The 26,140-nt window shown below is 46.7% G+C and overlaps 2 protein-coding genes across 3 annotated transcripts in view; both read left to right on the plus strand.

Annotated features, from left to right (window-relative positions):
* The window catches only part of RHEB (Ras homolog, mTORC1 binding), a 42,622-nt gene extending 35,136 nt beyond the window's left edge, over window positions 1-7,486 (plus strand). For both annotated transcript variants that reach the window (XM_076331967.1, XM_076331966.1), the window contains 3 exons: window positions 79-126; window positions 659-740; window positions 6,973-7,486. In XM_076331967.1, coding sequence (XP_076188082.1) covers window positions 79-126; window positions 659-740; window positions 6,973-7,065 — 223 coding nt within the window. In that variant the 3' untranslated portion in view covers window positions 7,066-7,486. The remainder of the gene's footprint in view (window positions 1-78; window positions 127-658; window positions 741-6,972) is intronic.
* Window positions 7,487-16,746: 9,260 nt separating this feature from the next.
* CRYGN (crystallin gamma N) lies at window positions 16,747-25,388 on the plus strand. Its single transcript, XM_076332371.1, has 4 exons — window positions 16,747-16,767; window positions 17,230-17,478; window positions 19,284-19,429; window positions 25,166-25,388. The coding sequence occupies exons 1-4, from the start codon at window positions 16,747-16,749 to the stop codon at window positions 25,299-25,301; spliced, it is 552 nt and encodes a 183-aa protein (XP_076188486.1). The 3' UTR covers window positions 25,302-25,388.
* The last annotated feature ends 752 nt before the right edge of the window (window positions 25,389-26,140 follow it).

Raw genomic sequence — 26,140 nt, forward strand, 5'->3', positions numbered from 1 at the left:
CATTTCATTGCAGGCATGTTACTAGTACTTTGTTCAGTATACTATAACTGTTCTGAAGTTCTGAACTTTCTTTCACAGAATACCCATTATGCTGGTTGGAAATAAAAAAGACCTGCATATGGAACGGTATGTGAACTCCAGTACGTCTAAAATGCAAGACAGCAGCCGGCATTCCTGTGGCTTCAATGCACTAGTTTTGTTCTTGGCTTTCCGTAACTAAAATCAAATTGTAGGTTAAAATAAGGTACTGGCAAAGGAATTGTGTCCAGAATGTGAACTAGGAGCCATGAACTTTTGCTGCAGTGTTGACTCTTGTTATAAGGTTCCAGGGACGGTCACTTAACACTTCCCCACCCCCCAAAAACAAGTAACAGAAGTGTATTTTTCACAACTGTAAAATACCAGATTATATTACAGATTATGAAAACAAAGCAATACTTTGGGACAACTGTTCTTCTGGGTCACATAGCAGTTTTACCTGGCCCAGTACAAATACACTTACTTGACAGCAGCCAAAAGCAAATGCTCCGGGTCGGACTTCACAAAACATTACTTTTACATGCATTTATGTGCCTCAGTACTCTGAGGACTTTCCTGATGTATCATACTCCAATTCTTTTGCAACTTATAAAGAAACATACTTTTTTTCTTTGGTCAGGGTGATCAGCTATGAAGAAGGGAAAGCTTTAGCAGAATCCTGGAATGCAGCTTTCTTGGAATCTTCTGCTAAAGAAAATCAGGTAATGCATTTAAGATTCACTTTATTTGAATAGCAATGTAATGGAATGACTCGTAATTTCACTTAATAAAGGAAGCAAAAATATTTGCACGTACTCTGCAATGATTAGAAACAAAATGACTGTCTGCATTCAGGTTTACGTATACACGTTTTGCCATGCAACTGTAAATGGAAGGAGGAAGTGAGGAACTGAAAGTTAAGCTTCACTGAACATAGCAGAACAGTTAGTGACAAACTAAAGCTCGAATGTGTGTGGTGGGTGGAACAGGGTCTGTGATCTGCTGTAGTTACCTTAAATAGGAGGTCATTGCGGTTGCAAAGGAGTGAGTTGGTATAAGGAGATGAACCTCACGTTTTAAGGTGCTAGGCAAGGCTTGGTCCCTCTAATGTAGGGAATAATCGTTTTGTGGGTCCATGGAGGAAAAAAAAAACAAACAAAAACCAACAGAAAAATGTTAGAATACAGCCGAGGCTGTCGGACATTACTGTGATACAGCTGTAGTGAAGTTGCACAATCTGACCCAATATAACCCACACACATTTACACTTGTTGGTTTCCTATCACAGCAGGAAAGTGTTTAGTTACATGTCAAATAACATCTTATCCTTGGTTGCTCTAACTAACTTTCTTTAAAATGCCTCCTAAATACGTTCTGGTATTCAAGTTTGTTCCTGTGGCTGTTAATAATACTTTGTCACTGATTTGATACCTTGCATGTCTAAGCTACGAAAGCCTCCTAGTTCAGGCTTGAAGTAATGGGTAACTGCTGTGGATTGGGGGGGTGGTGGTGGTGTCTTTTTTTTCTTCTCTCTCTCTCTTTTTTTTTCTTTATTTTTCTCTATAGGTCTCAACAGCATCAAAGCTTTTGCTTTTTGGAAGTACAGACATAGGATAAGGTCAAAAGGACGTTGTTAGGCTAGTTTCAAACAAATGAGTCCTTATGCAGAAGAAACACTTACCTTGTCTCATATTTAACCTAGCATATCACATCCTTGGCCTCCTTGATAACATCAGCACAATCAAAAGGGCAATCCTATAGCTAGGACAGGACCTGTTCAAGCAGCCTTTCTTTCCCTCTCCCCTGTCCCCAAAGTGAAAACAAATAGCTTTTGTCCAATGTCTGTTGTCAACAATTCTACAAGTTACTTGGGTAAAGTTGGATTTTCCCTGGAAGAAAAACTTGGAATTTTTTTCCTCCAGATATGGAATACTTGGACTTAGTTTATCAGTACTTCTGTTTCTGGCTAAGACTTGCATTAACCTTGTCAAAATTGAGCATGATGAAAGCATGAAATGTCTCAATATCTTCTCTGTGTGCTGCAGAGCTTCAAATGCATACCCAAGGAAACTAAATTGACAGTGTAAAGAATAAACCAGTTAAAAGCATCTGATTTTTTTTCCTCCCTTTATTTTAAACAACTTCATACTTCTGGATTAGGCAAAACTATTGCCTGTGCTCTTTTTCTTTTGGCCTAGGTTCACAATGTGTAACAGTGTAGCAATTCATATCTAGCAGAATATCTTACTGACAACTTTTCTGAAGTTTGTATTGTCCTTGGTTCAAGAAAAAAAAAAAAGGTTGGGTATATTTATGCAAAGAAGCTACAAGCTTTATATGATGCTTGGCGTGTCTTGCATATTAAATTGCTGCACTAACAAAGTCCCATTGACTGCCATATATTTGTGTCTGTTCCTTAGTCTCAGACTGTATCAAGTTATGCTGCCAGCTGAAATTTATATTGCAAACTTTGTAGCCTTCGGGGAAATCAGAATGGCAATTGTATGTCAGATATTCAAAATTCGGTACAGTCCTGTACAAATCCCACAAAAAAATCAGAAGTTGTATTCATTCTTGCTGTCAAAGTTGTTCTTCTCAGGTCTTCCTTTCATCAGGATCCTCCAGGATGGCAATCGCAGGTCGCTGTAAGTTCTGTCCCTTTGGAGTCAGATGCAGGTTGTTAGAAACAGGTGCTTGAACACAAATTCCTCCTTCATGCTTCTTACATAATACACTTGGTAAATTTGTCTGGCTTGAGAAGTTTGGGAGATCGTATGTCACTCTGAGGTGGGTGCCCACAGCATGTGACCATCTTTCAGGCTCTCTGGCATGCTTCCTTTGGAGGCTTGGGATGTACAGAAGAAAGTGTGAAGGAGCCCAAAACTGGGGCAGCTGCCTTAGTCTTCTCGCAAACAGTTGTGGAGGAATGCTCACCTCTGAAGAGGTGGAAGATTGAGCTTTGAGAGGAAAGTGTGGGGTCTAGAGCTGTGAGGTGCTAGGGGGAACAGGAGACACCAGGCATTGTAGCATCCCTTCCTGTGAGTTAGACCAGGAGCACTTCTGAACTCATTCATTCTTTCTCCTCCAAATACTGATTTGACAGGATCAAAACAGCTGATAGATAGACCTCTGTCAAGACAGGATATCTTCTCTTACTCTGAAACAGAAATAGTTCTATAGATTAACTTCAGCAAACTAGTCCTATTCTGCCAGGAGTTACCAAAAGATACCACATTCCAGAAATAGCATGACTTTGAATAGATGGAAAGCGAGAGAGGCAAAAATCAAAGCTGCAGTTAGGAGAAATGGTAGCGGCTGGCAGGAGTTCCCAAGGTCAAATATATTTGAGGCTGTGTATCAGCTCCTGCAGACAAGGGTGACCTTGTAGGGCTTTCGGAGGAGCCTGCATATCAGCAACATATCAGTCATCTGGGGAAATCCCTGGGCTTTGAGAAGGCAATTCTGAGACTTAATGGAAAAGACCTCTTTTAGATTACTGCTGGGCTATTATTGTCATATCTTCTCAAGCTGCTTAGTTACTACCAGGTATGTTGAACTGCTTTGGCTGACTTCAGGAGCTTTGAGCCTTGTGGAATTCCCTACTTTGTTTCACCTCAGCCATAGTAGAGTACTTCATCTTAATCCCAGTACAATAAAGTGGTAACTGTTTGAAATACAACCGGAATCCAAATTGGTCTTAAACCCAGTTGAAGCTGGGAGCCAACTTCTACTGGGAGAATTTAGGGAGCAACGAGCAGCCAAATTGTGTTCATCCAGTTACGCAAAATTCATTAGATAAACTTGTTTTAGAAGGGGCAAGGAAGTAGCAAAAAATCTGCTTCTCACCAAAACAGAGCTCTCTTAAAAAGCAATTGCTTGGGCATTGCTTCTTTTTCAAGAGTGACTTCATTGTCAAGCTCAGATGATGCAGTGCTCGGTACATGCTTCAGAGTGGTTTGGGATCTTAGCCCCCCTCCAGGGGTCTGAAACGTTTACCTGGGAGAGTGTGTTTGGACTAACAAAGGATGGGGGGGAGAAAACCCCTCTTCGTTACCTGACTGTTGCTGAAGTTCCTTTGCCCGGTTCTGTGCCAAGATAACTAGTATGAGCAGTTGAGAGTTTCCTTTTTGAAATGATAAAACAGTTGCGTAGCTGAAGAATAGAGCATACCAAAGGACGAGCTGACTCTGGAGGCTGTGGGCTGGATTTGGGTGTTTGCACCTTCCTGGCATCGTGTTCCCGACTCCCTGCTTGCGCAGAGAGAATTGCACCTCCTGAGCTGTCTGTCCCGCTCACACCAAGGGGCGCATCTGCAGAAACGGTTGAGCCTCTGGTGTCTCTTGCATGGTGCTAAGCTCCCTAGGCAGCATGAGTTGCCCAGGCTGACATGTATTTTGTTTTCTCAGGGGAAAAAGGTAGAAGAAAGCCAGATGGCTTTCTGTAGGCTGGGTGTGACCCACATTTGTAATTGGACCGTATGGAGACACATGCATATAAAGTCTGGCTGCATTCTTTATTCCTTGTCACAAAACACAGCTTCCTGCGGTGTTTAAAAGCTCATTCTAAAGTACTTCTGCGTATTTGGGCTGAATTACAAATTCCTAAGGGTTAACTGTAGGACAGTGATTAAACCTTCTCAGTGAATACGTATTTTGTGTGAAATGAATTAACAAGCCCTGTGAACTCCTACATCTTAGTGTTTCAAACAGCACGTCTTTGACAGAGAATATACAGCTTCTTGGTTGACCAAATAAGTTGTAGCGGGCTTTTTTTAATAGATGCTTTGAAGCAGGGGTATAAAGAACTTCTGTGTTAAAATTAAACCATTGAAAATGTCAGCTCTAAGTAGGGAAACATTGGTGCAGTATATTTGTAAATCAGTGTATCGCCAAGTTTTGATTAAGGGAAACTCTTCATGAGTGGCACCGGTTTGATAGCAATTGCAGTCCTGACCATGGTTCTAGAGTCTAATTTCCCCAGGAAATGTGTTGTATAGTACTGGACTAACGAGCCACTTCTGTCAGAGTCAGTTGGGATTGCAGGGAAACGTCATTATATGGAGGAGTACTCCATTTCCAGCTGATGAAGTATTTTAAATAGTTCTAGAGATAGTACTGTGCACAAACGGTATAAATATGGGAAACTTTAAAATTCAGTCTAATCTTATTAAGATTGCTCTAAGGTTGTTGTGGGCCTACTTTAGTCAATGGGATTAATTTGGAAGTGATCCAATTAAGAATTATACCTTGTGGAGGCGGAAAAACATCTGTCAGATCAGAACACATAGTCATAAATCACAGGGTGCTCTTCAGCCTGCTGATTAAAACCAACAAAACCCCCTTTTTATCTTCTTTCATAATGTGACTGCTTTTATATAACGAATATACTTCCCTTCTCTAAGGAGCATATGCTTGGAATTCATGAAACGGATGGCTAGAGGTTAGATAAACTTAAAATGGCATGTCTGAGATGATCAGGAGACCATTTCCAAGTTGAAGATTCACATGCTGAAGTACTGACCATATGGTGAATCTTCAGCTTGAAAATACTGTAGAGAAGAAAAGCACTTTAGAATTGTCCTTGACTGTAGTATAGATTTATTCTTCGTAAATTATTTCTAGGCAATCTCAGATGCTGCATGTTGTAGTTGTAGTTTCTGCATATTCTGATGGAGGGTAGTGTACAATTTTGAAACCCTTAAAACTGAGTGAATCTTGAAAATACCAGATTAACAGTGTAAGGTATTTACTACAAGTAGCATTCATGATATTGTCCCAGACACCTTACCGTCCCCATCTTTCAGTATCCTTAAAATCAAACAAACAAAACCCCACCAAAAAGCTAACTACACTTAATCAAATTCTTCTGTAAAATCTCCTGAATCACTCAAGTGGTCTGACATCCTTTCTTAGTGTCTCTGCTTCAGTTAAACTTATTTTCACGGGAAATTGTGTCTTTCCATCCCAAGATTTTTAACTTGTACTCACTAGCATCTCTGTGTCTGGGGAAGCATCACCCTTCCAAGCCCATGCGCTCTGTTTCATCACCTGCAGTTTCAGTAGGGGAGAGCCTTTTTCACCAGACTGCTTTATGCTCAGCGTGGAGGGAGGAGACTCGGCGTGGACCAAGCGGAGTTGATAGCAGAACAAGTGACTCCTGCTCTGAGAGTACTTACTGCATTCCCTCCGAAGGGGTGATGGGATCCATAGTGCTTGTGTGGCTCGCGATTTTGCGGAGGACTCTGTTTTAATCCTGTATGTTCCATACAGTAAGCTAGGATGTTTGTGTGAGCCTGACCACCTTCAAGCTGTTGAAAATAGAAAACCCCTTTCTCTCAGGAGGACTTTATCAAAGGATACTGCTTCGTATTAGACAGGGGCTAGTTTGGCTCGTGTTTTCCCCTCGTGTTCTTGCACCCTGTCTAATACTGGTCTTACCTATAGGTAAGATGAGAAAATCAAGAATATTGAAGTAACCCTCATTCTGGGCTGTGCAAAGTCAGTGTTTAGAGCTGAAAAATCTGCTGCTTTCTGTAATTACTTGGAATCTTAAAGATTACTTAGAGGAAATGAGTTGGTTTATTCTCTGGAGCAGCACAGCATCAAAATCTTCAATGCTGTCAGTCGCTCAGCACAAGCTTACTATTTAAAATAAAGCCGAATTACAGTTACTAGCTCTGTCGTGAGTATGGCTCAGTTTAAACTTGCCCTCCCTGCACTGATAAGAGAAAATAGTTGAGGATTGCCGTGGAGAAGGGGGTTACACTTTTCTTCCAAAAGGTTGTGTTCAAAACTGAAACTACCATGTTTTCCCTCTTTGATTTTGGAGTAAGTGTTGGACGTGCAGTTATCTGTTGGTGTAGCCAGTGAAACTGCTAACATGTTTTTATTATTATTTTTTTCAGTAAGTGGGCAGTTTCTTCTTACCTACTAATCTTGTACTCTCTCTTTGCAGACTGCCGTTGATGTTTTTAAGAGGATAATTTTGGAGGCAGAAAAAATCGATGGGGCAGCTTCACAAGGGAAGTCTTCATGCTCAGTAATGTAATTCCACTGCAAAACCTGAAAACACTGGGAATACATTCTACCTGAAGAAGCAAAACTGCCCATTATCTTTAAGGATAAACTATGCTTCTCCTTTTTTTTTTTTATTTTTTTTCTTCTGTTAACCTGAAAGATAAACAGTTGGTTTGGAGCCTTTCCCTTCAGATTATGTTAAACTCTGACTCCTGTGCAAATGGCTTCACTTCCATTTTCAAATTTTAAGCAATCATATTTTCAATTTATATATTGTATTTCTTAATATTATGACCAAGAATTTTACTGGCATTAATTTTTCAGTGTAGTTTGTTGGTTAGAATAATCATCCAAATGATGCATATTGTTACACTACTATTAACTAGGCTTGGATATCAGTGTTTCTTTGTGTTAAATGTATACTTGTAAATAAAATAGCTGCAAACCTTAAACGTTCTGTTTATAATGTTTTGTTGATTACGCCATATCAACTTTTTTTGTGTGAAAAACATTCACCTGCTGACCTTAAAGAGGAGGTGTGAGATCCTCGGAGCCAACGGATTGTTTGACTGTTGCTTGGGAGGTTGGTTGTGAGCGATCCGCCCCATTTTTGCTGCTAGAACTCCAGGCTGGCCGAGTAGCTCAGCTGTGCTTTGCGCCCGTTCATGGGAAGGAGGCACAAGGGACACCTTTCATTTGGAGGGGGAGGCTTGGGTTTTCAGTCAGACAACGTGCACTGTATTTTTCCTCTGTAACTAAGAGTTACGGAGTAAAGGGTACGCAGATCTGTCCCAGTAACGGGCCGGTATACACCTGCGCCACAAGCTGTTCACGTAGGCTTGTAACGAGGAACGCTTTCGGGATGGAGTGGATTTATCCAGGTCACAAGCATAGACTTGCTAAGAAAACAAAAATGTCATTTAAAATAAATTGCACGTCCCGAACAAGCTGATGTGGATAGCTTATCATGCATTTCTGTACTTCTGCATCCGGACAGCGCTGGTGGAGGTGAGTGGTGTCCTGGCACCTGGGCGTTCACAACGTCAGGGTCTCAGTGCAGCTCTGGCAGCTTCCCCTAACCAGCTGCAAGTTTTTGCTTGGCTTTTGGACTAGAGGCTTAACAGGCCTTAATCTCTTAGGTCTGGAAACAAACTATTTCAACTGCATATTTAAAAAAATGTGCAGTTGACCTACTTTGTATTTAAAAATGAAACAAACCCCAGAACAACAGCAACAAAAGCAAACGAGGCTGATTTGGGGAACAGTTAATTAAATGAAGTGCTTCTCATGCATTTTTGTGTCCATTTGAAAAATTGATTTCTGGCAGGAGTAAAATGGAAGGGAAACTTGCAATGTTTTTGCAACCAGAATTAGCTTTTGCATTTCAGTCTGTGCTAAAAGATACAAATTCAGCATGTCTCATCTCTTCACTTCTTGGTTCCCTCACAATATACAGAAGATTGTCTAAACCCCTCAATTAACAGTGTACGTAGACAAACAATATTTTCTTTGGTCACCATGAGATTAACTAGCTTGTTGGCAAAAAAGTTGCCTTTTTTCCTCCATTTAGGGTATTTCCCAAAGTTTCTGAAAGCTTGTTTGTTACCTGAATTTTGATACCTTGTGCCAAATAGAGTTTCTGTAGCTGGATGATGGTCACACGCGATACATCACTGAAGTTCAGCAAAGAGTGCTAGTTCTGGGAAACATATACACGCTTTCATTTTGGAACCAGACCGATCTGGGGCTGTGCAGTAGGTTTCCTTCACGAGAACCTGCAACACTGGAACGAGGGTAGTTCGGCTGATAACGAAGTTGCTGAGGATTCAGAAAATGATCTTCTGTGGAACTTGGGGCAATATGCACCTGTTTGGTAGTACCCTTCATTGCCTAATCATGAGGTGGCAGGTGACTTGTTGCGTGGCCAGAGTCTTTGGCGTTGCACCACGGACACAATGTCACATAGTCTACATCAAAAGGTAGAAGTTGTGGATTACCAGAAACCTCAAAGACCACATTTGCTCAATTTTTTTGTAAAACAGTGGCGACGTGTGTACTGGTGATCAATCTAAAGCCTGAAATAGCTGCTGCATTGGCACTTGAAGCGTGCCAGCTGCTGAGGCTTTAAAGGGGGTGGATGAGGAAATGTACAACTTGATAGTCCTGGGATAATCAAGGCCCTGCCTTCCAGAGGTGAGGCTTTTCAGGAGGGCTTAAAGGCAAGTGCAGGTTCTCTGGATGATTTGCAATGGGAACTTCCAAGAACTCAGGTACTCGGCACTGAGAAGCACGTACTGCTCTTGCATTTTCTGTAATGGGTAAAGAATTGAATTCGTCAATATAGGTTGTTTCTGTTCTCCTGTTGCTGGCTCATCCAGTAAGAAATGTAAATTATTCCACTTGTCCAAGCCTTTCTCTGCTAATAAGATCTAAAGACCAGCCATGTGCAATAGTCTTGCAGTTTTAATGAAATGTGTAGTCAAGCGTGGTCAGTGAACTACTTGTCCTTTGCTGTACAGAGATTTCAGCTGGCTTCTCGGGATGGCACCTTCCAGCAGTTGGAGCCTCATAGAGCCTGGGGCGGCCTCGTGCTTCCTTATACTGACTTAAGAACTGGCACGGGTTAGGTTCTTCACCATGAGAGCCCTAAAATGGGGTGGTGGGCGGTCCTGGAAGCCCTGTGTTATGTACAGAAGCAAGAGATCGGTATCTAGCAAACTGCTGCTTGCCCAGAATTGATGAATTTATACAGCCTTGTCTGGCAGCTGCCCTGATCTTTTGGAGGCTTCTGGAGGATTGTGATAAATGGTGCACGGATTAAAAGGTAAGTCATGAAGGAAGTAAGTTCTCTGGCCCAGGCTAGAAAAAATTTGATACACGCTTAATAGGGCCCAGCCTTATTCTTAAGGGATGATCATTGGCAAAGGTGAAAGTGCAAAGATCCTTTTCCTGTTGAGGAAATGAGCAAAATTTAACTACCGTAAGTCAAGTTAAATTCCCATTGACTTGTGTGGATTTAAAACGTGCTGTTCTGGAAATAACTCCTGCTTTGCTTGTGCTCCTCTCCAACTCCTTGCTTTGCTGCATGAATACCGAGAAACCTCTCGGTATCGTGAGCCCAAGAGACTGAGCTGCCCATCTCCCAGCCTGCCATGCATGGAAATGCTGAGGACGAGGAAAGCGGTGGGGCAGGTGCAGCTGCAGCGGCGGATGGACTGCAGGCAGAAAGTGGATACGTGATCCTTCTTTTTCCTGTTGTTCTTGTTTCTGTGCATAGCAAAGTTTATCCCTGCCTGATTAACTCCACAACGGGGAAGGCTTGGAGGCCGTCTGTTTGGGTCTGTGGAGTCTTCTGCCTAATGCTTCTTCCCAGCTTCTGTCAAGGGTTGGTGAATGCACGCTGGAGAAGAAAAAAGCTGGAAAAGTGTTTTTACTGCTCCCTTGTGTCTGCAGTAGCTGTACTGTAGTATCTGGACTAGGCAGCCTTAGGTCGCTCAACCAAGGGCAGAGGAGCGTGGGCTGAAATTGGACTTTGCTGAGGAAGTTCTTGCAGCATTGGAGGCAGTGGTGAAGATTTCAGGCTTTCCATTTTCTAGTTTCTTTGAACAGAGAAGTTTCTATGTCCAAACTTGCACCCTGGAAGTGATCAAGGACAACTTTTGCAGTTACCCTTGTTTCTGGCACGGGTGACCGTAAAACATCCAGCTGGGTCTATCCCAGCTTGCAGCAGTTTCCTTTGAAGTGCAAGACGGGCAGCAGCCCGAAATGAGAAGGGTAGCCTATGTCATGGTATGTATTTTTGTGTTTTCACCTTCTTTAAAAGAAATGTGCAATCTTACACCTTTGTTGCTGAATAATTCGTGCTGCTGCTCTGTGCAGATGTCGCAGGCTGCTGAGCAGCACAGTAGAGCGCGGTGCAGGTGGTGACGATGCACCCGGGCTTGCTGGGCTTATCCTGCTAATTAGCACTGCTGTGCTTTAGCCTCTCGAGAAGGAGAAATCAACAGGTTCTAATTAGTCCTTATGTAATCAGTACTGCTCATCTTCAAACCATTTTGCTAATACTGACTAATCTTCACAACCTCAATAAGGTCAAAATTACTCCCCTTTGACATCTGGGGAGGGGGAGTGTGAACCTTTGCACAAATGCCTTCAACTCACTACAGGCACAGCGGAAACGTGGCTAAACTCGGTCTGGGTGATGGGTGTCCTCAGCATCCAGCTGCTTCTTAGGTGTCCTATTTCCCTACTGGAACCTTTCCTTTTTGAAATAAGATGAAAACTGAAAGGATTTCACCCAAAACCCTGGGCTTTCTGATGTTTTCCAAAATGAAATACAAGTTCCATCCTCAGTCAGAGGCTTACCAAGATGTGCGATGAGCTGCACTAATACTGGAAAGCTGCCTGTCGGAAAAGGACCTGGGGGTGCTGGTTGACAGCCGGCTGAACATGAGCCAGCAGTGTGCCCAGGCGGCCAAGAAGGCCAATGGCATCCTGGCCTGTATCAGAACTAGTGTGGCCAGCAGGAGGAGGGAAGTGGTCGTGCCCCTGTACTTGGCACTGGTGAGGCCGCACCTCGAATACTGTGTTCAGTTTTGGGCCCCTCACTACAAGAAGGACGTTGAGGTGCTGGAGCGTGTCCAGAGAAGGGCAACGAGGCTGGTGAGGGGTCTGGAGAACAAGTCTGATGAGGAGCGGCTGAGGGAACTGGGACTGTTCAGCCTGGAGAAAAGGAGGCTGAGGGGAGACCTCATCGCTCTCTACAACTCCCTGAAAGGAGGTTGTAGCGAGGTGGGGGTCGGTCTCTTCTCCCAAGTAACAAGCGATAGGACGAGAGGAAATGGCCTCAAGTTGCGCCAGGGGAGGTTTAGATTGGATGTAAGGAAAAATGTCTTTACTGAAAGAGTGGTTAAACATTGGAACAGGCTTCCCAGGGAAGTGGTTGAGTCCCCATCCCTGGAGGTATTTAAAAGATGAGTAGATGAGGCACTTAGGGACGTGGTTTAGTGGACATGGTGGTGTTGGGTCGACGGTTGGACTCCATGATCTTAGAGGTCTTTTCCAACCTCAATGATTCTATGATTCTATGATCCCTAGGCAGAATATTACTGAAAAGCTTTTGCAGATTTTTTTCAATATCCCTCTGTGTAATGCTGCTAACAAGTATTTGGCTAAACCCAATTCCAGGTCCCAGCTCCAAGGTGAGCTATTTTTCCTAGCAGGAACCTGGCCAGATCTGAACCGTCATTCTGTGACAGGGTTTGCTCAGGCTTGAGGAGGTTTTTTGGAGTCTGTGCTCCACATGGGGTGACTGAGGTGTTGCGTGGCATGGGACGGGTGGTGGGTCAGGGTGTGGGATGGCCACCCTTGGTAGAGATATTGCAGAGACTCTATGTCTTGGTGCATCCATGATGAAGACAATGCGTTGAACCTGAAACCATCGCCTGGCAGCTGATTCCCATTTCAGGTGATGGGTTCTGCCAGTGAGGGCATGGGCTGGAAGATCCTTTCTCTGCTTGAATGATTTTCAGAGATGTTCTGCAGTTAGCGTAACCAGCCTCCCCAGCAGCTCTAGGAGGCAGCACGTGGTGTACCCAGGCACTGGGAACGGGTTAATCACCAGCAGAAATTAGTGCTTTGGCAACTGGCATGAGGTGGGCTAGATCTTAATCGAGCAACGTGGATTTAATATAGAAACTCTCCCTTGAGTCATAAGGATGGTTTCTCACTCTGAGGTCTGTTGCTGCTCTGAAGTGGCCCGCAAGATGTGCTCATCCTTTTCAGCAGCAAGCCAAAAAATTTTCCATGGGAAGGAGCTAGACCCGTGGTTCTTCCATATCTAGTGAGCTAGAAGTATCTTCTACTGAGGTATGTGAAGAAATCTGTGAGCTTTCTAAAGCAAGATGGTGTTTTGAAAGCCCTGAGATATGGATGTTTCCTGTGCCAGGTCTTACACTGCTTTGCAAATACTAAAAGCTCCTCCAGAAGCTGAAGTGTGGTCCTTTCAGAGGATGCGGCGCAACTCCTTGGCTGTTGCTCACTTAATTATTATTTGTGTGGGGTTGTACTGGCTGTAGTAGGTACCTCGGAGCAGAATGCTGATCCTGCTCAGCCTCTGCTAAGAAATATTCCTGTTAGTATTAACGAGGTCACTCCCAAAGAGTGTCACCTCCAGGTCACCTCCAGGAGTCACGCCCTGCTCTCTTCAAATCTCTGTGTCAGAGAAGGAGTGAGTTTGGCGTCTTCCTACCTTAACTCAGGTGGTTTGGCAGCATCCTTCTGCCAGCACCACGTAACACTGCAGATTATTGCGAGGCATATTGCTGGGCCAGACACGTGCAATGGCTGTTGTCTGCTGAGCTGCATGGAAAAATCACCCCCATAAATCCTACGTAACACGCCATGGAAAGAGGTGGTGGCATCTCACGGCTGTGTTTTGAAGACAGCCCAGCCTGGGCTTATTTATGCTGACATAACCTTGCTCCCAACCCCTTCGCATGTAATGGAAATCGCTCTGTAAGAGGACAAGAGCTGTGCTCGGATCCTGTGTGTAGGTGGGATATGGGGAGGAGAGCAGGGTGGTGACCAGGAGCCACCATGTTTATCCAGGCAGGGTGTTTTTGTCCTGGACGGTTGAGTTCTGATTTCTAGCATGGCTGGGTCTATCTCTGTGACTGGTGTTGGCACCGGCAGTGTCCCGTGGCGTCGAGTCCTTCCCGCCCCGGTTTTGTTGGGGACATAACTGCAGGGTTACGATGGACTTGAAATTAACCTTAGCCATCTTACATGGTTGAGGTGTTTGGTTTTCTCACCCCCCTGGTTCTGGCCTGGACTCGGAGCAAATCGTCTCCGACAGCCTCACTCCTTGGCTTCACGGCAGCAAAGGCAGGCAGGGACAGCATAGCCCAGAGCTGCCCCATGCGGACGTCAAGCACAGTTTCTCACTCCCTCTAAACCAAGACGCGCAAAAAAATCTCAGACTTTTGGGTTTTGTTTGTTAAAGCCTAACGCTCAAACTTCTAAATTCACGTCTCCAATGCTTCATCCTTTAAACAGCCGCAGCAGAGGAGGGCTGCCCACGATCCTGTTAGTTTGGGGCACCATGGTCGGATGCAATCCTGCACCTGGGCACGAGCTGGAGGCGAGGTCTGCCCCAGCATTGCGTGTGTGAAAGGCTGCTAGTGGCTGCAGGCTCCTCAGGCTGCTCTTTTATCTCCTTCATGGACAGCCATTCCATCCTTCGCAAGGAATGAAGGGTTTTTTTTTTCCAGGAATTAGGGTTTGTAGTTCTTCAGTATTGGTTTTTTCCCATCATTTTCCTTTTTTCTAGAGATGGGCCCTTTGTTGTTTCATATCTTTAACGTGGTTTCTCAAAGAAATGAGAATAAAGTTGTCACACCCTCTTTCCATCTCTCCTAAAATAGCTTTCGAACCTGCTGGACAACTTCTAACAAATCTAACAGCCAGGCACAAGCCTCAGATACTTCAGGTTCCTGCAGATTTAATTAAAGCTTGCACCTTAGAAGAAACAGGAAAATCCCATCATGAGACAGAGCCAGAGGAAACCAGGCTTTTGTGGTTCCATAAAAACCTCCTCCTGCGGTAATATTTGCTTTACTGGGTACTTTAGGGCTGGTTTGTCATGGATGTGCATCTTCCTCTCCAGGCACCAAAGAGCTCATGGCCAACGCAAAGAGCGCGTGGACCATTACAACCCCAGTCATTGGGAGTGTTGGGTCCCAACACCAATGGCGGTGCCGCCTTGTCACCCTGGTGCTCCCAGCCATGACTCAGAGGAGGGACACGTCTCCTCCTTCCCTCCCAGGGCACCAAGTGCAAGGCCACAGGGAAGGGCTGGTTTTGGGGATGCCGCTAATGCCCCCTGCTCTGGCTGGTGCTCTTCCAAGTGGGACTTTCCATGCGCTGTTACCTTTCTCACACCATCTGGTGACTAATTTAGCACCTAGAAAATAACATCAGCATTTCAATGAGGGTTTGGGTAGGGTTTTTTTAATTAAAAGAGGCTTTTCTTCATTATTTCCTGCTTCCCATCAGAATATGTAAATGTAAACAGAATTTCTGCGATGCCGGGGCAGGTTTACCTGTGTCAGCTGAAGGATGCGTTTCTTCTCCAAATGCAGTGTGCCACTTCCCTCCTTCCTCCTCCAGCCCAGTCAACTTGACGTCTTCCAGCTCAGCCTACATGTGCGTGCACATGCGCTTATTAACTTTTACATCTTAATTGAAAGGGTGGCGTACGTTTAAGCCTTAATAATGATATATCCTTTCTTCCCAAACAGTCTTTAATCTTGAAACAAAGCGGTGAACAAAGGCAGCAGAGCAGGGTTGCCGAGCGAGGCTGCTGGCATGCGTGCGGATGGGAGCGACCTGCCAAGAAATGAGGTTTTAGGGTTTGGATTCAAAGCGTGTGCCTGACTGTCCAGGGAGCGGAGCGCCAGTGGCGGGAGGGAGGTGACGGGGGCCCTGTGGGTGACGAAGAGGAAGATTGGATGAGTAGGAGCTGGGTGTGAAGTCTCTTCCAGAGCTATTAAATAGCATAAAAGAAAAATTTCCTTTTAACATGGTGCCCTGGTACGACTCTGCGTGCTGGTCCACGGGCCACCCCCCTGCATTTGCCTTTACCTGTTCTTAGCCTGACTCATTAATAGAAACTGACGGGGTTTATGTGCTGGGGCTTTCCCTCGCTGTTTGTCCTGAGAATAAGACAGTTAAAGTCTCTGGATGCTCTTATAACACAAAAGAGGGGAATATGAAGCAGCTTTTCCTTGCGCTGCTGTTTGAGATGCCAGACTCTGAAGCCGTAATTGCAGCTATATGGGCAATATTACTTTACGGTCAATGGTATGGCTTAAAAATCCCTCTAAGCCTGACTTATATCTGTGTCTCGGTGCTTCAGTGCTGAAAGATCAGAACGTTCATAAAAACGATGCTCGTGAATAACTTCGGTGGGTTTGCGAGCCCAACCTTTGCACTTCAGAGGGGATTAGGTCCTTGGCTTTTGGAGATGCCGTTTAAAGAGGTTCGAAGGTTGAATGAGCTTTGACGTCATTGCTTTGACGGATGGAATACAATGTGTTATTGGTGAGGAGTCTTCCAAGGATGCTTGCTTTTGGCTGCCACACTGCAATAGGTGAGAAGAAGCTGGCAAAAACCAGTAAAAAGAAGCAAACCTAACATAGAGAAACTATGCACCATGGTTAGAGCTGCTGCTGGTTCCTTATTTACTTCTTGCCTGTTCTAAAAAGAAAAAAAAAAGGGAAAAAAAAAAGAAAAAAGGAGAAAAAAAGAGAAGAGGGAAAAAAGGAAAAAAGGGGGAGAAGGAAAAAAAAGGAAAAAAGGGGGGGAAGGAAAAAAAAAGAAAAAAAGAGAAGAAAAAAAAAAGTCCTTCAAAAAGGAGCAGTAAATGTGCACCGCTAATCGACCAAAGCCCTGCCAAGCAAATCTTTTGTCAGATCATCTGCCTGAAATCAAAACCCTGGACTCAGCAGGCCCCGTTACCGGCAGTTCTGCCTACGAAGCAGGAAAGCGTAAAGCCCCCGGTTCCCGCTGCTTTGTTAAAAAGCCCTCGCAACACCAGCCCCGTCTCCCCCCCCACCCCTCCAGCTGCTATATAGCAGGGTGTCCAACGTTTCTGTCCATCGCAGTTTTGGTTTGGCTTCTGCCTTTGGTCTTGGATAGCAGCCAGCAGAAAATGTCTCAATACTCAGGAAAAGTAAGTAACGACCCAAACGCTTCCCTTTCAGTCTGGGGCCAGAGAGGCCGAGCATCCTCCGGGTTAAAGGAGTAGGTTAGGATAATATCCTGGAGGATGCAATGCGAGTGATGACACCGGGAGCAAATTCGGCAGCAGGGACGGGGAGGGTGCAGCAGAAGGAGCTGCATTTCGGGAGCGGAGTTTCCTGTTTAAACATTCCTGCTGGAAATGTGTGTGAGCGAGCACGAGGTAGCGAGAAGTGTCGTAAATGCGGGATGCGCTGCGTTCCCAGAAAAACAAATACGGTTCTTAGGAAAAAACGCCAGTGATGCCGTGCTCCTCTTGCTGGAAAGCAGCTAAAAAAAAACCCCCAAACCATTCTAAAATGACGCATCTGCAAGTGGTTCCCATCTGCTCGAAATGGGGGTCCGGCCGTGTCCCTGCTTCTCACTGCGGGCCCGTTCTCCTCCCTCCTCCCAGATCACTTTTTACGAAGGCAAATGCTTCACGGGCAGAAAGCTGGAGGTCTGCGGCAGCTGTGGCAGCTTCCAGGACCGAGGTTTCCTCAACCGGGTCAACTCCATCTGCGTCCAGAGCGGGGCTTGGGTCTGCTTCGATCACCCTGACTTCCGAGGGCAGCAGTACGTCCTGGAGCACGGCGAGTACCCCGATTTCTATCTCTGGAACGGCCGCAGCGACCACCTGAGCTCCTGCCGGCCCGTCGGGATGGTGAGTGGATGCCACCGGTGTTCTGCTCTCCCGGCCAGAGCATCAGTGGGACGGAGCTGCCATTGGGCTTTATTTTTATGAGCCCCGTGAATAAGTGTCATAAAAATCTGCACTTTTTAGAAATAATACATCCTGTTGAGAAGGAAATAGTCTCCCAGGGAAGGTTTGTCACCCCTTGGAGCGGTCTGCACAGGCCACAAAGCCGAGTCGTGGTTTCCCGTGCTTCCTGTCTGGGAGAATACACATCACCTTCCTCCCATAGCATGAAGCGCAGCGGTTTTAACGGGATGGGATTTTCCCATGTTTTTTCAGATGAGGTGGCAAGGTCCCGCCAGCGTCACGTGCTTTTCTTTTTTTAATGTGAGTCGCTATGAAATACTCACAGGGGAATTAAGAAGGAGGGTCGTTGCCCAAGGCAAGTTTGAGCCGCAGCAGCCTGGTCTCCCCATGTGCCCGGAGGGGGAGCGGGCAGCCCCAGGACTTTCCGAACTGGACCTATGGGGCAGCTGGGCTGCTCCTAGCAAATCTTAGTTGAATTCTCTGCTGCTGCAAAAAAACCCCAGTAATCCTAAACTAAAACAATTTTTTTCCCCCATACTAGATAGCCCTCCCCTTATGAAGCTTTTAAAAACATCGCCCGGAGGAAGGTTTAATGGGGAAGATTAAAAGGTAGCAAAGAAAAATGAATCTGGGTTAGGTCTTTCCATTTGACTCTCCTATCACTCATGACCCTCGGGGCAATGATAAACCCACTTGGAGCTGGTGGGGTTTCTCGCTGGCCCTGAAGCTGCTTTTCAGCACAGCAGTGGGTTTGTTTCAGGTCCATAACATCCTTCCCAAAGCACCTCCATGGTCTGTACATGGAGGGATGCTCTGCCACGGGCCCTGGAGCGTGGCCGGCACAAGGATGTGCTCCTCCTTCCCTGGCTCACGATTTTCCCTGTGAGATGCCAGCAAGTGCTTTGAGGCATTTCTGCAGCGCAGATTCCCGGAGGAATGTTTGTTCAGGCACAGTATCCGCTTGGCTGCTGCCAGCGGCCGCCTGCTGTGGGGTTTGGCATTGCAGCCCGGCCTTCTTGTGCACTGACATTGTTTATTTGAAAAATGCATTTAGGTATTCTTTGAATTTAGCTTAAAAAGTATCCTTTCAGCTTGCTCTGTCCCACATACCTATGCCACAGGCTGCAGAAATCTCCCTGGAGGAATTTATGTCGTGTCACCCTCAAGGGCTCATGCAGCAATGATGAAGCTGGGAAAGTTTCCTTTTCTTTTCCCTTTTTTTATTTTCCTTAAAGAAAGGCACAACATCTCCCATCAGGAACAGCAGCTACGCGTGGTACTGGAGGCAATATAAATTAGTTTTGGGGGAATAGTCTAACGTCTTTGTACACTCTGGATATATATCTTCTTTTGCTGCGTGAGTGCATGGAGAGCCAGGGCTGTAGCTGATGCTGTATTTGGGACGGAGGGTTTGTGGGCCGGTGGGGAGGATCTGCAGATGGGCGAGGGGTTATGTGTGCCTGAGCACAACGCATCCCACGAGCGATGTGTTTGCACGTGGACGGCAGCTGTAGGAAGGTGCAGCCGGGTGCAGAGTCGAGGGTTTTCTGGCTGCTTTTCTGGTTGGCGCGGTGTGCTGGGATGTGGCATGAGTTTGTGCGTGCTGGCACTGGTGGTGTTGGACAGCTTTTCACATTCCCCTTCCGAAGCACCCTTTGGTCTTCCTCTTTGTCTTATAAAAGCCAGGGAAATAATTTGCTGCATTTTTTTTTTTTTTTGGTTGACTCAAATCCCTTTGTCCCCAGCACGGCGAGCATTACAGGATTGAAATATTTGAGGGGAGCCATTTTAGCGGTCCCAGCCTGGAGCTGACGGAAGATTGCTCCTTCCTGCAGGGACAAGGCTGGGACAAGACCTGCATCAACGCCCTCAAAGTGTACGGTGACGGCGCGTAAGTAACCGCGCGTGTCCCGGCACGCAGCCGCTGTGGTGCTCCCTGCCCCGCGTCCTTTGTACCCAGCACCGCAGGGGAGCGAGGCAGCTGCAGAGACTTCCCCCATCGTGGAAAAGCCTGTCGATGCTGGGGGGACTTGGAGAAAGCCTAAAAATGTGAGTTAAGCCTATGGCTTAAAGGTGAATTTTGGTGCCTGCCCATTGAGAGCTGCTTCAAAGGGTCATGATTTTTGGAGGGTGGCAGCTAAGCACAAGCTACGAGAGCTCTGAGACACCTTTTTAAGATGTATGAAACAAGAAGCCTAAAAACAGCTGCTTCTTTCTTTCTTTTAAACATTTCTGTGCATGTTTCCAAATACCTTTTTAAAATCTGCACAGAGGCTTTCGGGGAAGGCAGATGGATGGCTCCGGGTGATGCAGGTCAGGGCTTTTGCTTTGCAAGTGGCTTCAGCAAGGCTTGCTGCAACACCAGAAACCTCCTCCTTGGACAGCAAAAATGAGGCAGCAGCGTCTCACCTTAAAATTAAATCCTGCCTCTGAAAGACAGGGGCAACTGCAGTGGTGATGCACAGCCACCCCAATGGGGGTTTTTGGTCACCCTCGGTGCCTCGTGAACCCGCTTTGCAGACGCGTTACAGATGCTCAGCCCCATCCTCCTGCCCCTGCAGATGCTCCTGAAAGCCTCGGCAGGACGGCAGCTTTGCCTTTTTCTTGCTGTTGGGTGGCAATTTGCATTTTCTCGATGGTGTTGGTCCTTTTTATGGCTTTTTTTTTCCTCTTGTTGTGAGATGGGTTGTTCTGGCCATCTCCCCTTTCCTCTGGCCGACAATTGCATTTTCACTGCAAGTGTGCTGGGAGCGGGGGCATGCCATAAAACCCTCCCAGAGCCAGGCAGAGGGTGGCTGGAGCGAGGTACGGGGCAGAGGGGAACCCCTGCAGAGGGGGGAGCACAGAAACGTTTTTCTCCGCCTGTCCTGGACTGGATATTGCGCATGTCGCCTGCACCCAGCGTGGGATGTTGGACCGTTTCTGTTCAAAAGCAATTTTTTCCCAGAACGGGAAAAAGGTTATTGCCATCCAAGCTCGTGACATCCTGACAGCAAGTGTCCTGCAGGACCCTTTCTGGTTCAACTGAGACCTCTCCTTTTCCAAAAACACAGGCTTATGATCAGGCAGTGGCAGTTCATTAAAACTAAGGAGCAGAGCTACCAGCTCCCGATGGGAAGAAATGGCTGGAGCCCACGGGGGACTCCGTTAGTGCTGAGCATTTGAAGCAAAAGGCGTTTGAGTACCAACACTATAAAGCCAAGAGAGAGCCTGTGAGTGCTCTGGCAAGAGCTTTAGGGCCACTTATTTACCACACGTGTCCCTGTAGCAGAGCCTGGAGCTTGAGAAATTGGAAAGCTGCCCAGAAACTTTCAAGCACTTAAATTTTTCAGATTGATTTTCCCCCTCCCCTGCAAAATATATAAGGGACACAGAGCTTGCTTTCCCTCGCATGGGAGCCTAGACCGTTTATATTAACATTACATGACTTCTAAAAGGCTTCGAGTAGTGAAAAAAAAATAATTAAAAAAAAATACTGAGAGGAGCATGGTGAGGAAACTCGCTGAGTTTTGTAGCATTACATTCAGACCCCGGGATTTGTAGCATTACATTCAGACCCCGGGATTTGTAGCATTACATTCAGACCCCGGGAAGACGGTTGTTGCAAGTGCGTGGAAAGGTCTGTAAAGGCCATTAAAAGGCAGGACTGTGCAGAGGGACCTGCTGGCCCCGGGCTGCAGGAGGAGGGAGGGAAGCAGGAGATACCGCAGCAGAGAGGTGAGACCAGGGAGGAGAAAGGGACCCTACGGCACCGTTTCTCTCCTTTGGATGGACCATATAAGTCCAGGTGACCCCAGAGGTGCTGCAGGTGTAGCTGGTGCTGGGCTCAGCCTGGCAAAGCCCTCCCAGGACCCATCCTCGACCGTTTGGGGAGCGGAGGAGATGGGGTCACTGGAGACGAGGGGAGTTTCAGCCACAGGCTGTCTCCAGCACATCTCCAGCCTGAAAGTGGGTCTGTTTTACCCTGTGCATGCTGAAAGCAGGCGTAAAGCAGGGTCCTCCTAAGCTCCCTGCCTGCCGAAGTCTCGCTCTGCGATTTTTCCCCCTTAATTCCCGCAACGCGACATCCGTTGGATACCGAAATATTTGCTTTCCCTTCAAAATACGTGGATGGTGTCACAGGCTGTTAAAAAGCTGCTGCCTGCACTTGTGGGGGTGGCTGTGCCTGCGGGAAGCGATGATGGATCAGCTGGAAACATGGGAATGAAGAGAAATGTCTGCCTTTGGCATGGTGTGTGGTGGGGCTGAGGGTGTCCGGCACCTTTCCCGCTGCCCTTTTGGGGCTGGCGACTGCTACCCCACACAGCCAGAAAGGCTGATGATAAAGCTGTTAAAGCCATGCTGGAAATGAGCTTGCTATTTCGGAGCAGTTTTGAGATGTTACCGCCTCCTCGGAAGCTGTTGCAGTTTGCGTGGCGAGTGGCTTTGCCCGTCCCACGGGCAGAGCCAGCTCCGGTATCACATATGGTATCATCTGGTTTTAGATGAAGACGTGTGCTTCTCGTCCTCCTTGTGCCTCAGCCACTCCACAGAGGATTGCTTAGAAATAACAAGTTTAAAAAGCTGAATTAGTTTTACAGTCCGGGAGAGAATACCCCAAAAAGGGCTTTTCTAAGCTACAGTGATGTAACTTGAAGGAACCAGACCAACCATTTATTCTGCTGAAGCATTTATGAGCATTTGGTAGATGTTCTGCAGTCAGGCTGTGAAATATCGACCAGAACAGGTACCCAAACGTTGCCACTCAATAAACTTTACCTATTTCTCAGCAGAGGTGATAGCTGCTCGTGGCAACTGCTCGAGTCCTACGTGGAGAATGAGTGACCTCGAGCCCCACTGAAAGCATCCCGCTTGGTTCAGGCTGAAGCTGCAGCACTCCCCTGCTAGTTTTTTTCACTGCGAGCAGCCAGTGTTGGCTTACAGGGCTTGCGCTGGTTCCATGCGAGTTTTATTCCCATGTCCTCTGGGTTTATGTGCTAATGAAACACAGCACTGAGATGTTTGAGGGCTGCGTGCTATGTGCCTGGATCAGCTCTCCCATGCTGGGCTTGAGGACAGGATCGTCTTTTTTTTCTGGGCTCCTGACTGACTCGATTTCCTCTCTCACTGATGCTCTCAGAGAACATAAATTTTAGGCAATAAAGAAACAGCTAAGTAAGCCATACAAGTCTTCACTCATCACCTTGCACTGCCAATACACTTCACTCCCATCTTTCTGCTATTCCTTTTATTCCTTTTTTTTGCAGCTTTCCCCTAAGCAGAGGGACAAGCCGGTGGGTTCTTATCACCACACCAGGTCACGCAGTCTGCTTCCATCTACCCCAAGGCCTGTCCCATTCCCTCCATGTGACTGTGCAGACACATCAACCGTGTGTCTGGAGAGAAACGCAGAGGTCTTGGGAAAGAGGGACTATGGGGGGCTGCTCTACCCCCTGCACTATTCCCCAGGGTCCACCAGTTGTTGAAAGATACCCTAGAGCAGAGCTGGAAGAACCACCCTGTCCTGGTGGGCCAGCAACGCCCTGTGACCATCCCTGCCCTACCATCATGCAGTATTTTCAATAATGTTAGGTAGTCTCAGCAGGAGGGAGTGATTGGAAGGTGCAGAAAATAGGATCGGGAGCTCCTTTCAGGAGTGCTTGAGGGAGGGATGGCGAACTGATGGAGAAAGAGGCCCAAAACGATGGAAAGGTGCATATAAGCTGAAGGGATGGGGTAGAAAAGGAAGAAAGCCACGCGTGCCTTATGAACAAGGCTGGGATATATCTAGAGGAGGATAATTTTATAAATTGTTCTTAATTAAGCTGAAGAGCTGAGCACACTCTCTGACAGTGCACATCAGGATGTGTGATGGGGGGGACACGGCTTTGGAGCAACGTGCCATTACACTCACACGAGCGGCGGGCAGCCTTCTCCACACGCTGCAAAGTGAGCTTCGAAGGAAAAGTCTGAAGATGACTTTGTAATTCTGGTTTGGATATAAACTGGCTGCAAAAAGTGCCAAAGAATGAACTTGTTTGTTTGCAGGAAACGCTCGGGATCCAAATGTCTTGGCTGAGCACATTGCAGTGATGCTGCAGAAAAGGGTTGTGCAAGCGCAGGCAGCAGGGTGGAGAGGGGCACCAGGCAGGCATGCGCTCAACGTGCCGGTTGTATCAGTGCACAGGCAGATGGGAGAAGGAACCCACCGCAGTCCCACCTGGTGTCCCCTCAGAAACACAAAATAAATCCAAATATGTCAAGGACTCTGTAAGGTGGCTCGACTAAATACCCTAACCTTTTTCTTTTTTTTTTTTTTTTTTTTTTAAATAATGCCCGTGGGTGGCTGGTTTTATAAACAGCCTTTTTCCTAGGACTCCAGCTTTTTGCTCTGGATCAGACTGATCTGAGTTCACCAGCTGTTGTCTGACCCTGGAGGCCAAGTGGTTTTTCACCCATCCAGTCCTTAAAGGAGTTTCTCCCTGGAAATCCCACATACAGTAGGTCCCAACCCAGATGTCACAGCTGAATTCCCGGCAAGAGACAGACCACAGAAACCAAATGATTTGGAAGATTGCATTTGTGCTCTGTTGTCATTGCTGAGTCAATAGATGGGACAAGCAGCAGAGAACCTTATAAAATCCTTAAAAAAGTTGGAGAGAGAAGAATGAGGCAGAGATGGGCAGTTCAGCAATGATGGGGTGGAAACCTCACTGTAAAACTATCAGAGCAATGGCAAAACTTGGTTAAAAAGCATGGGAGATTTAAATAGAGGAAAGAGGTGACACTTGTGGCCACATTTAGCACAGTGTGTACTAAAGGGATGAAGGGAGAGAAAAGCCACAAAATTTGTCCCTCTTGACCATCAGAATTGCTCCTGGCTTGAAGACCTTCAAATGGAGAAAGACATGCCAAGAGACATGCCAATGGAGAAAGACGTAGCCAAGCTAGGTGAAGAAGTCAGGCATGCCAAAGTCACCAAGGTTGTTGAGTGTTGTATCTGTTTGACTGTATTCCAAGGGAAAGTTGTAGTTAACCCTGGAGGTAGAGATAAAGTGAAGATAGCCAAGCCAAGTCCTGCTCTCTGTTGGAAAGCATCAAAGAGAGGCCATTGAGAATTACTAGCAAAGAGAGAAATTATTAAATATGGTTCCCATCATAGCTAATGAGTCAGTTCAAAGAGGTAGAACATCCTTCAAGGGATGCATGTTTCTCCTTACAGTCCAAAATGGGTTTATCCAGGGGCTGAGGGGACTCATGTCCTTCTTTAGCACTATCAAATGCTATTAAATTGTTTCTGTTGCACATGGTGAAGCTCAGAGAGATCCATTCCTACAGCAATGTGAAGTGGGGAGCCCTTGGTCCCAGGCTTCGTCGCTGGTGTAACCCAAAACAACTTCTTCTAAAGGCAAGGTCCAATCTGGCTGTGGATAATTGCCAGGCTACGCTGGAAACGGGGGGAAGCACCAGCAGTTAACTCCACCGGGGGCATTTCTGTGCACAGGATGGGACCGGGACTGCAGAGGGACCATCGGGCCCCAGTATTTTGCAGTACTGCAGTGCCTAAATGCAGCCACTCAATGTGGGCACGAGGCCACCTCGCATGACCACATTGTTGGGACCCAAGTAACCCTCCCTTTCTGCTCAGGTGGGTGCTGTATGAGGAGCCCAACTACCGAGGCCGTATGTACGTGGTGGAGCGGGGCGAGTTCAGCAGCTTCAACGCATGGCAGGCGCGCAGCGCGAGTGTCCAGTCCATCAGAAGAGTCATCAACTACTTCTAGCTGAGCTTTCATCCTACCAGCGATGGCCTGCTGAGGCCGGGCATCGCCCTTCTTCCCAATCACTGACACCCATGGAATAAATTGTTAAACACCAGCTTTTGGCTCTAAGTACTTTTTTTCCATCACTTGCATGAGTTCAAGAGGGAATGGACTTGCAACCTTTCTAAGCTTGATTTACATGCTATGAATTTGCCTTTTTATTCTGCAGTGACTTATAAGTAGGACATGGGGGTGATGGGCCGGAACTGGTGGTGACAAGCAGATCCGGGAACATGCTCCCCGGTGCGGTTGTGGTCTGACACATGTTCACTCTGCCCCACCCGGGGCCACCACGTGATGGACCCAGCTGACTCCTGATGCCTGGAGGGGGGTCACGTTGCTGCACACGTGCGTTGTGAGCGCAGGCGCACAGCTGTCGAACGGTCTGCTTGTGCCATGTGAGGATGCATGTGAGGATCATGTCAGGATCTGACCGACTTGCGGGGTCTGTCTGAGCACGACATGCTGGTCCGGATGCGAGGGTGCTAGAAACCATTCATCCTGAGTTACTGTGACCTTAGATCAGCACACATTAAAAAATATATTAAAAAAAAATTCCCTGAAGGCACAAAACCTGAACAATCTTCTCTTTGCTCCCTGATTCATAAGCCCTTTAGCTGACAATGACATTTTGAGGGGATGGCAGCAAAGAAAAACAGCCACAACACTGTCACTTTCTGCACAACCCTCTTCCCATCATTCTGCCCCTTCGGTGCCCCCAGTCTATCCCAGTTGTTTTGGTGCCCCCAAACCCCGTTCGATGCTTGGCAGCCAGGATGGGAACAGCTCTGCCCGTTCAG

Source organism: Aptenodytes patagonicus, chromosome 2 (assembly GCF_965638725.1).
Source record: "Aptenodytes patagonicus chromosome 2, bAptPat1.pri.cur, whole genome shotgun sequence".
In the NCBI taxonomy this organism is placed as follows: Eukaryota; Metazoa; Chordata; class Aves; order Sphenisciformes; family Spheniscidae; genus Aptenodytes; species Aptenodytes patagonicus.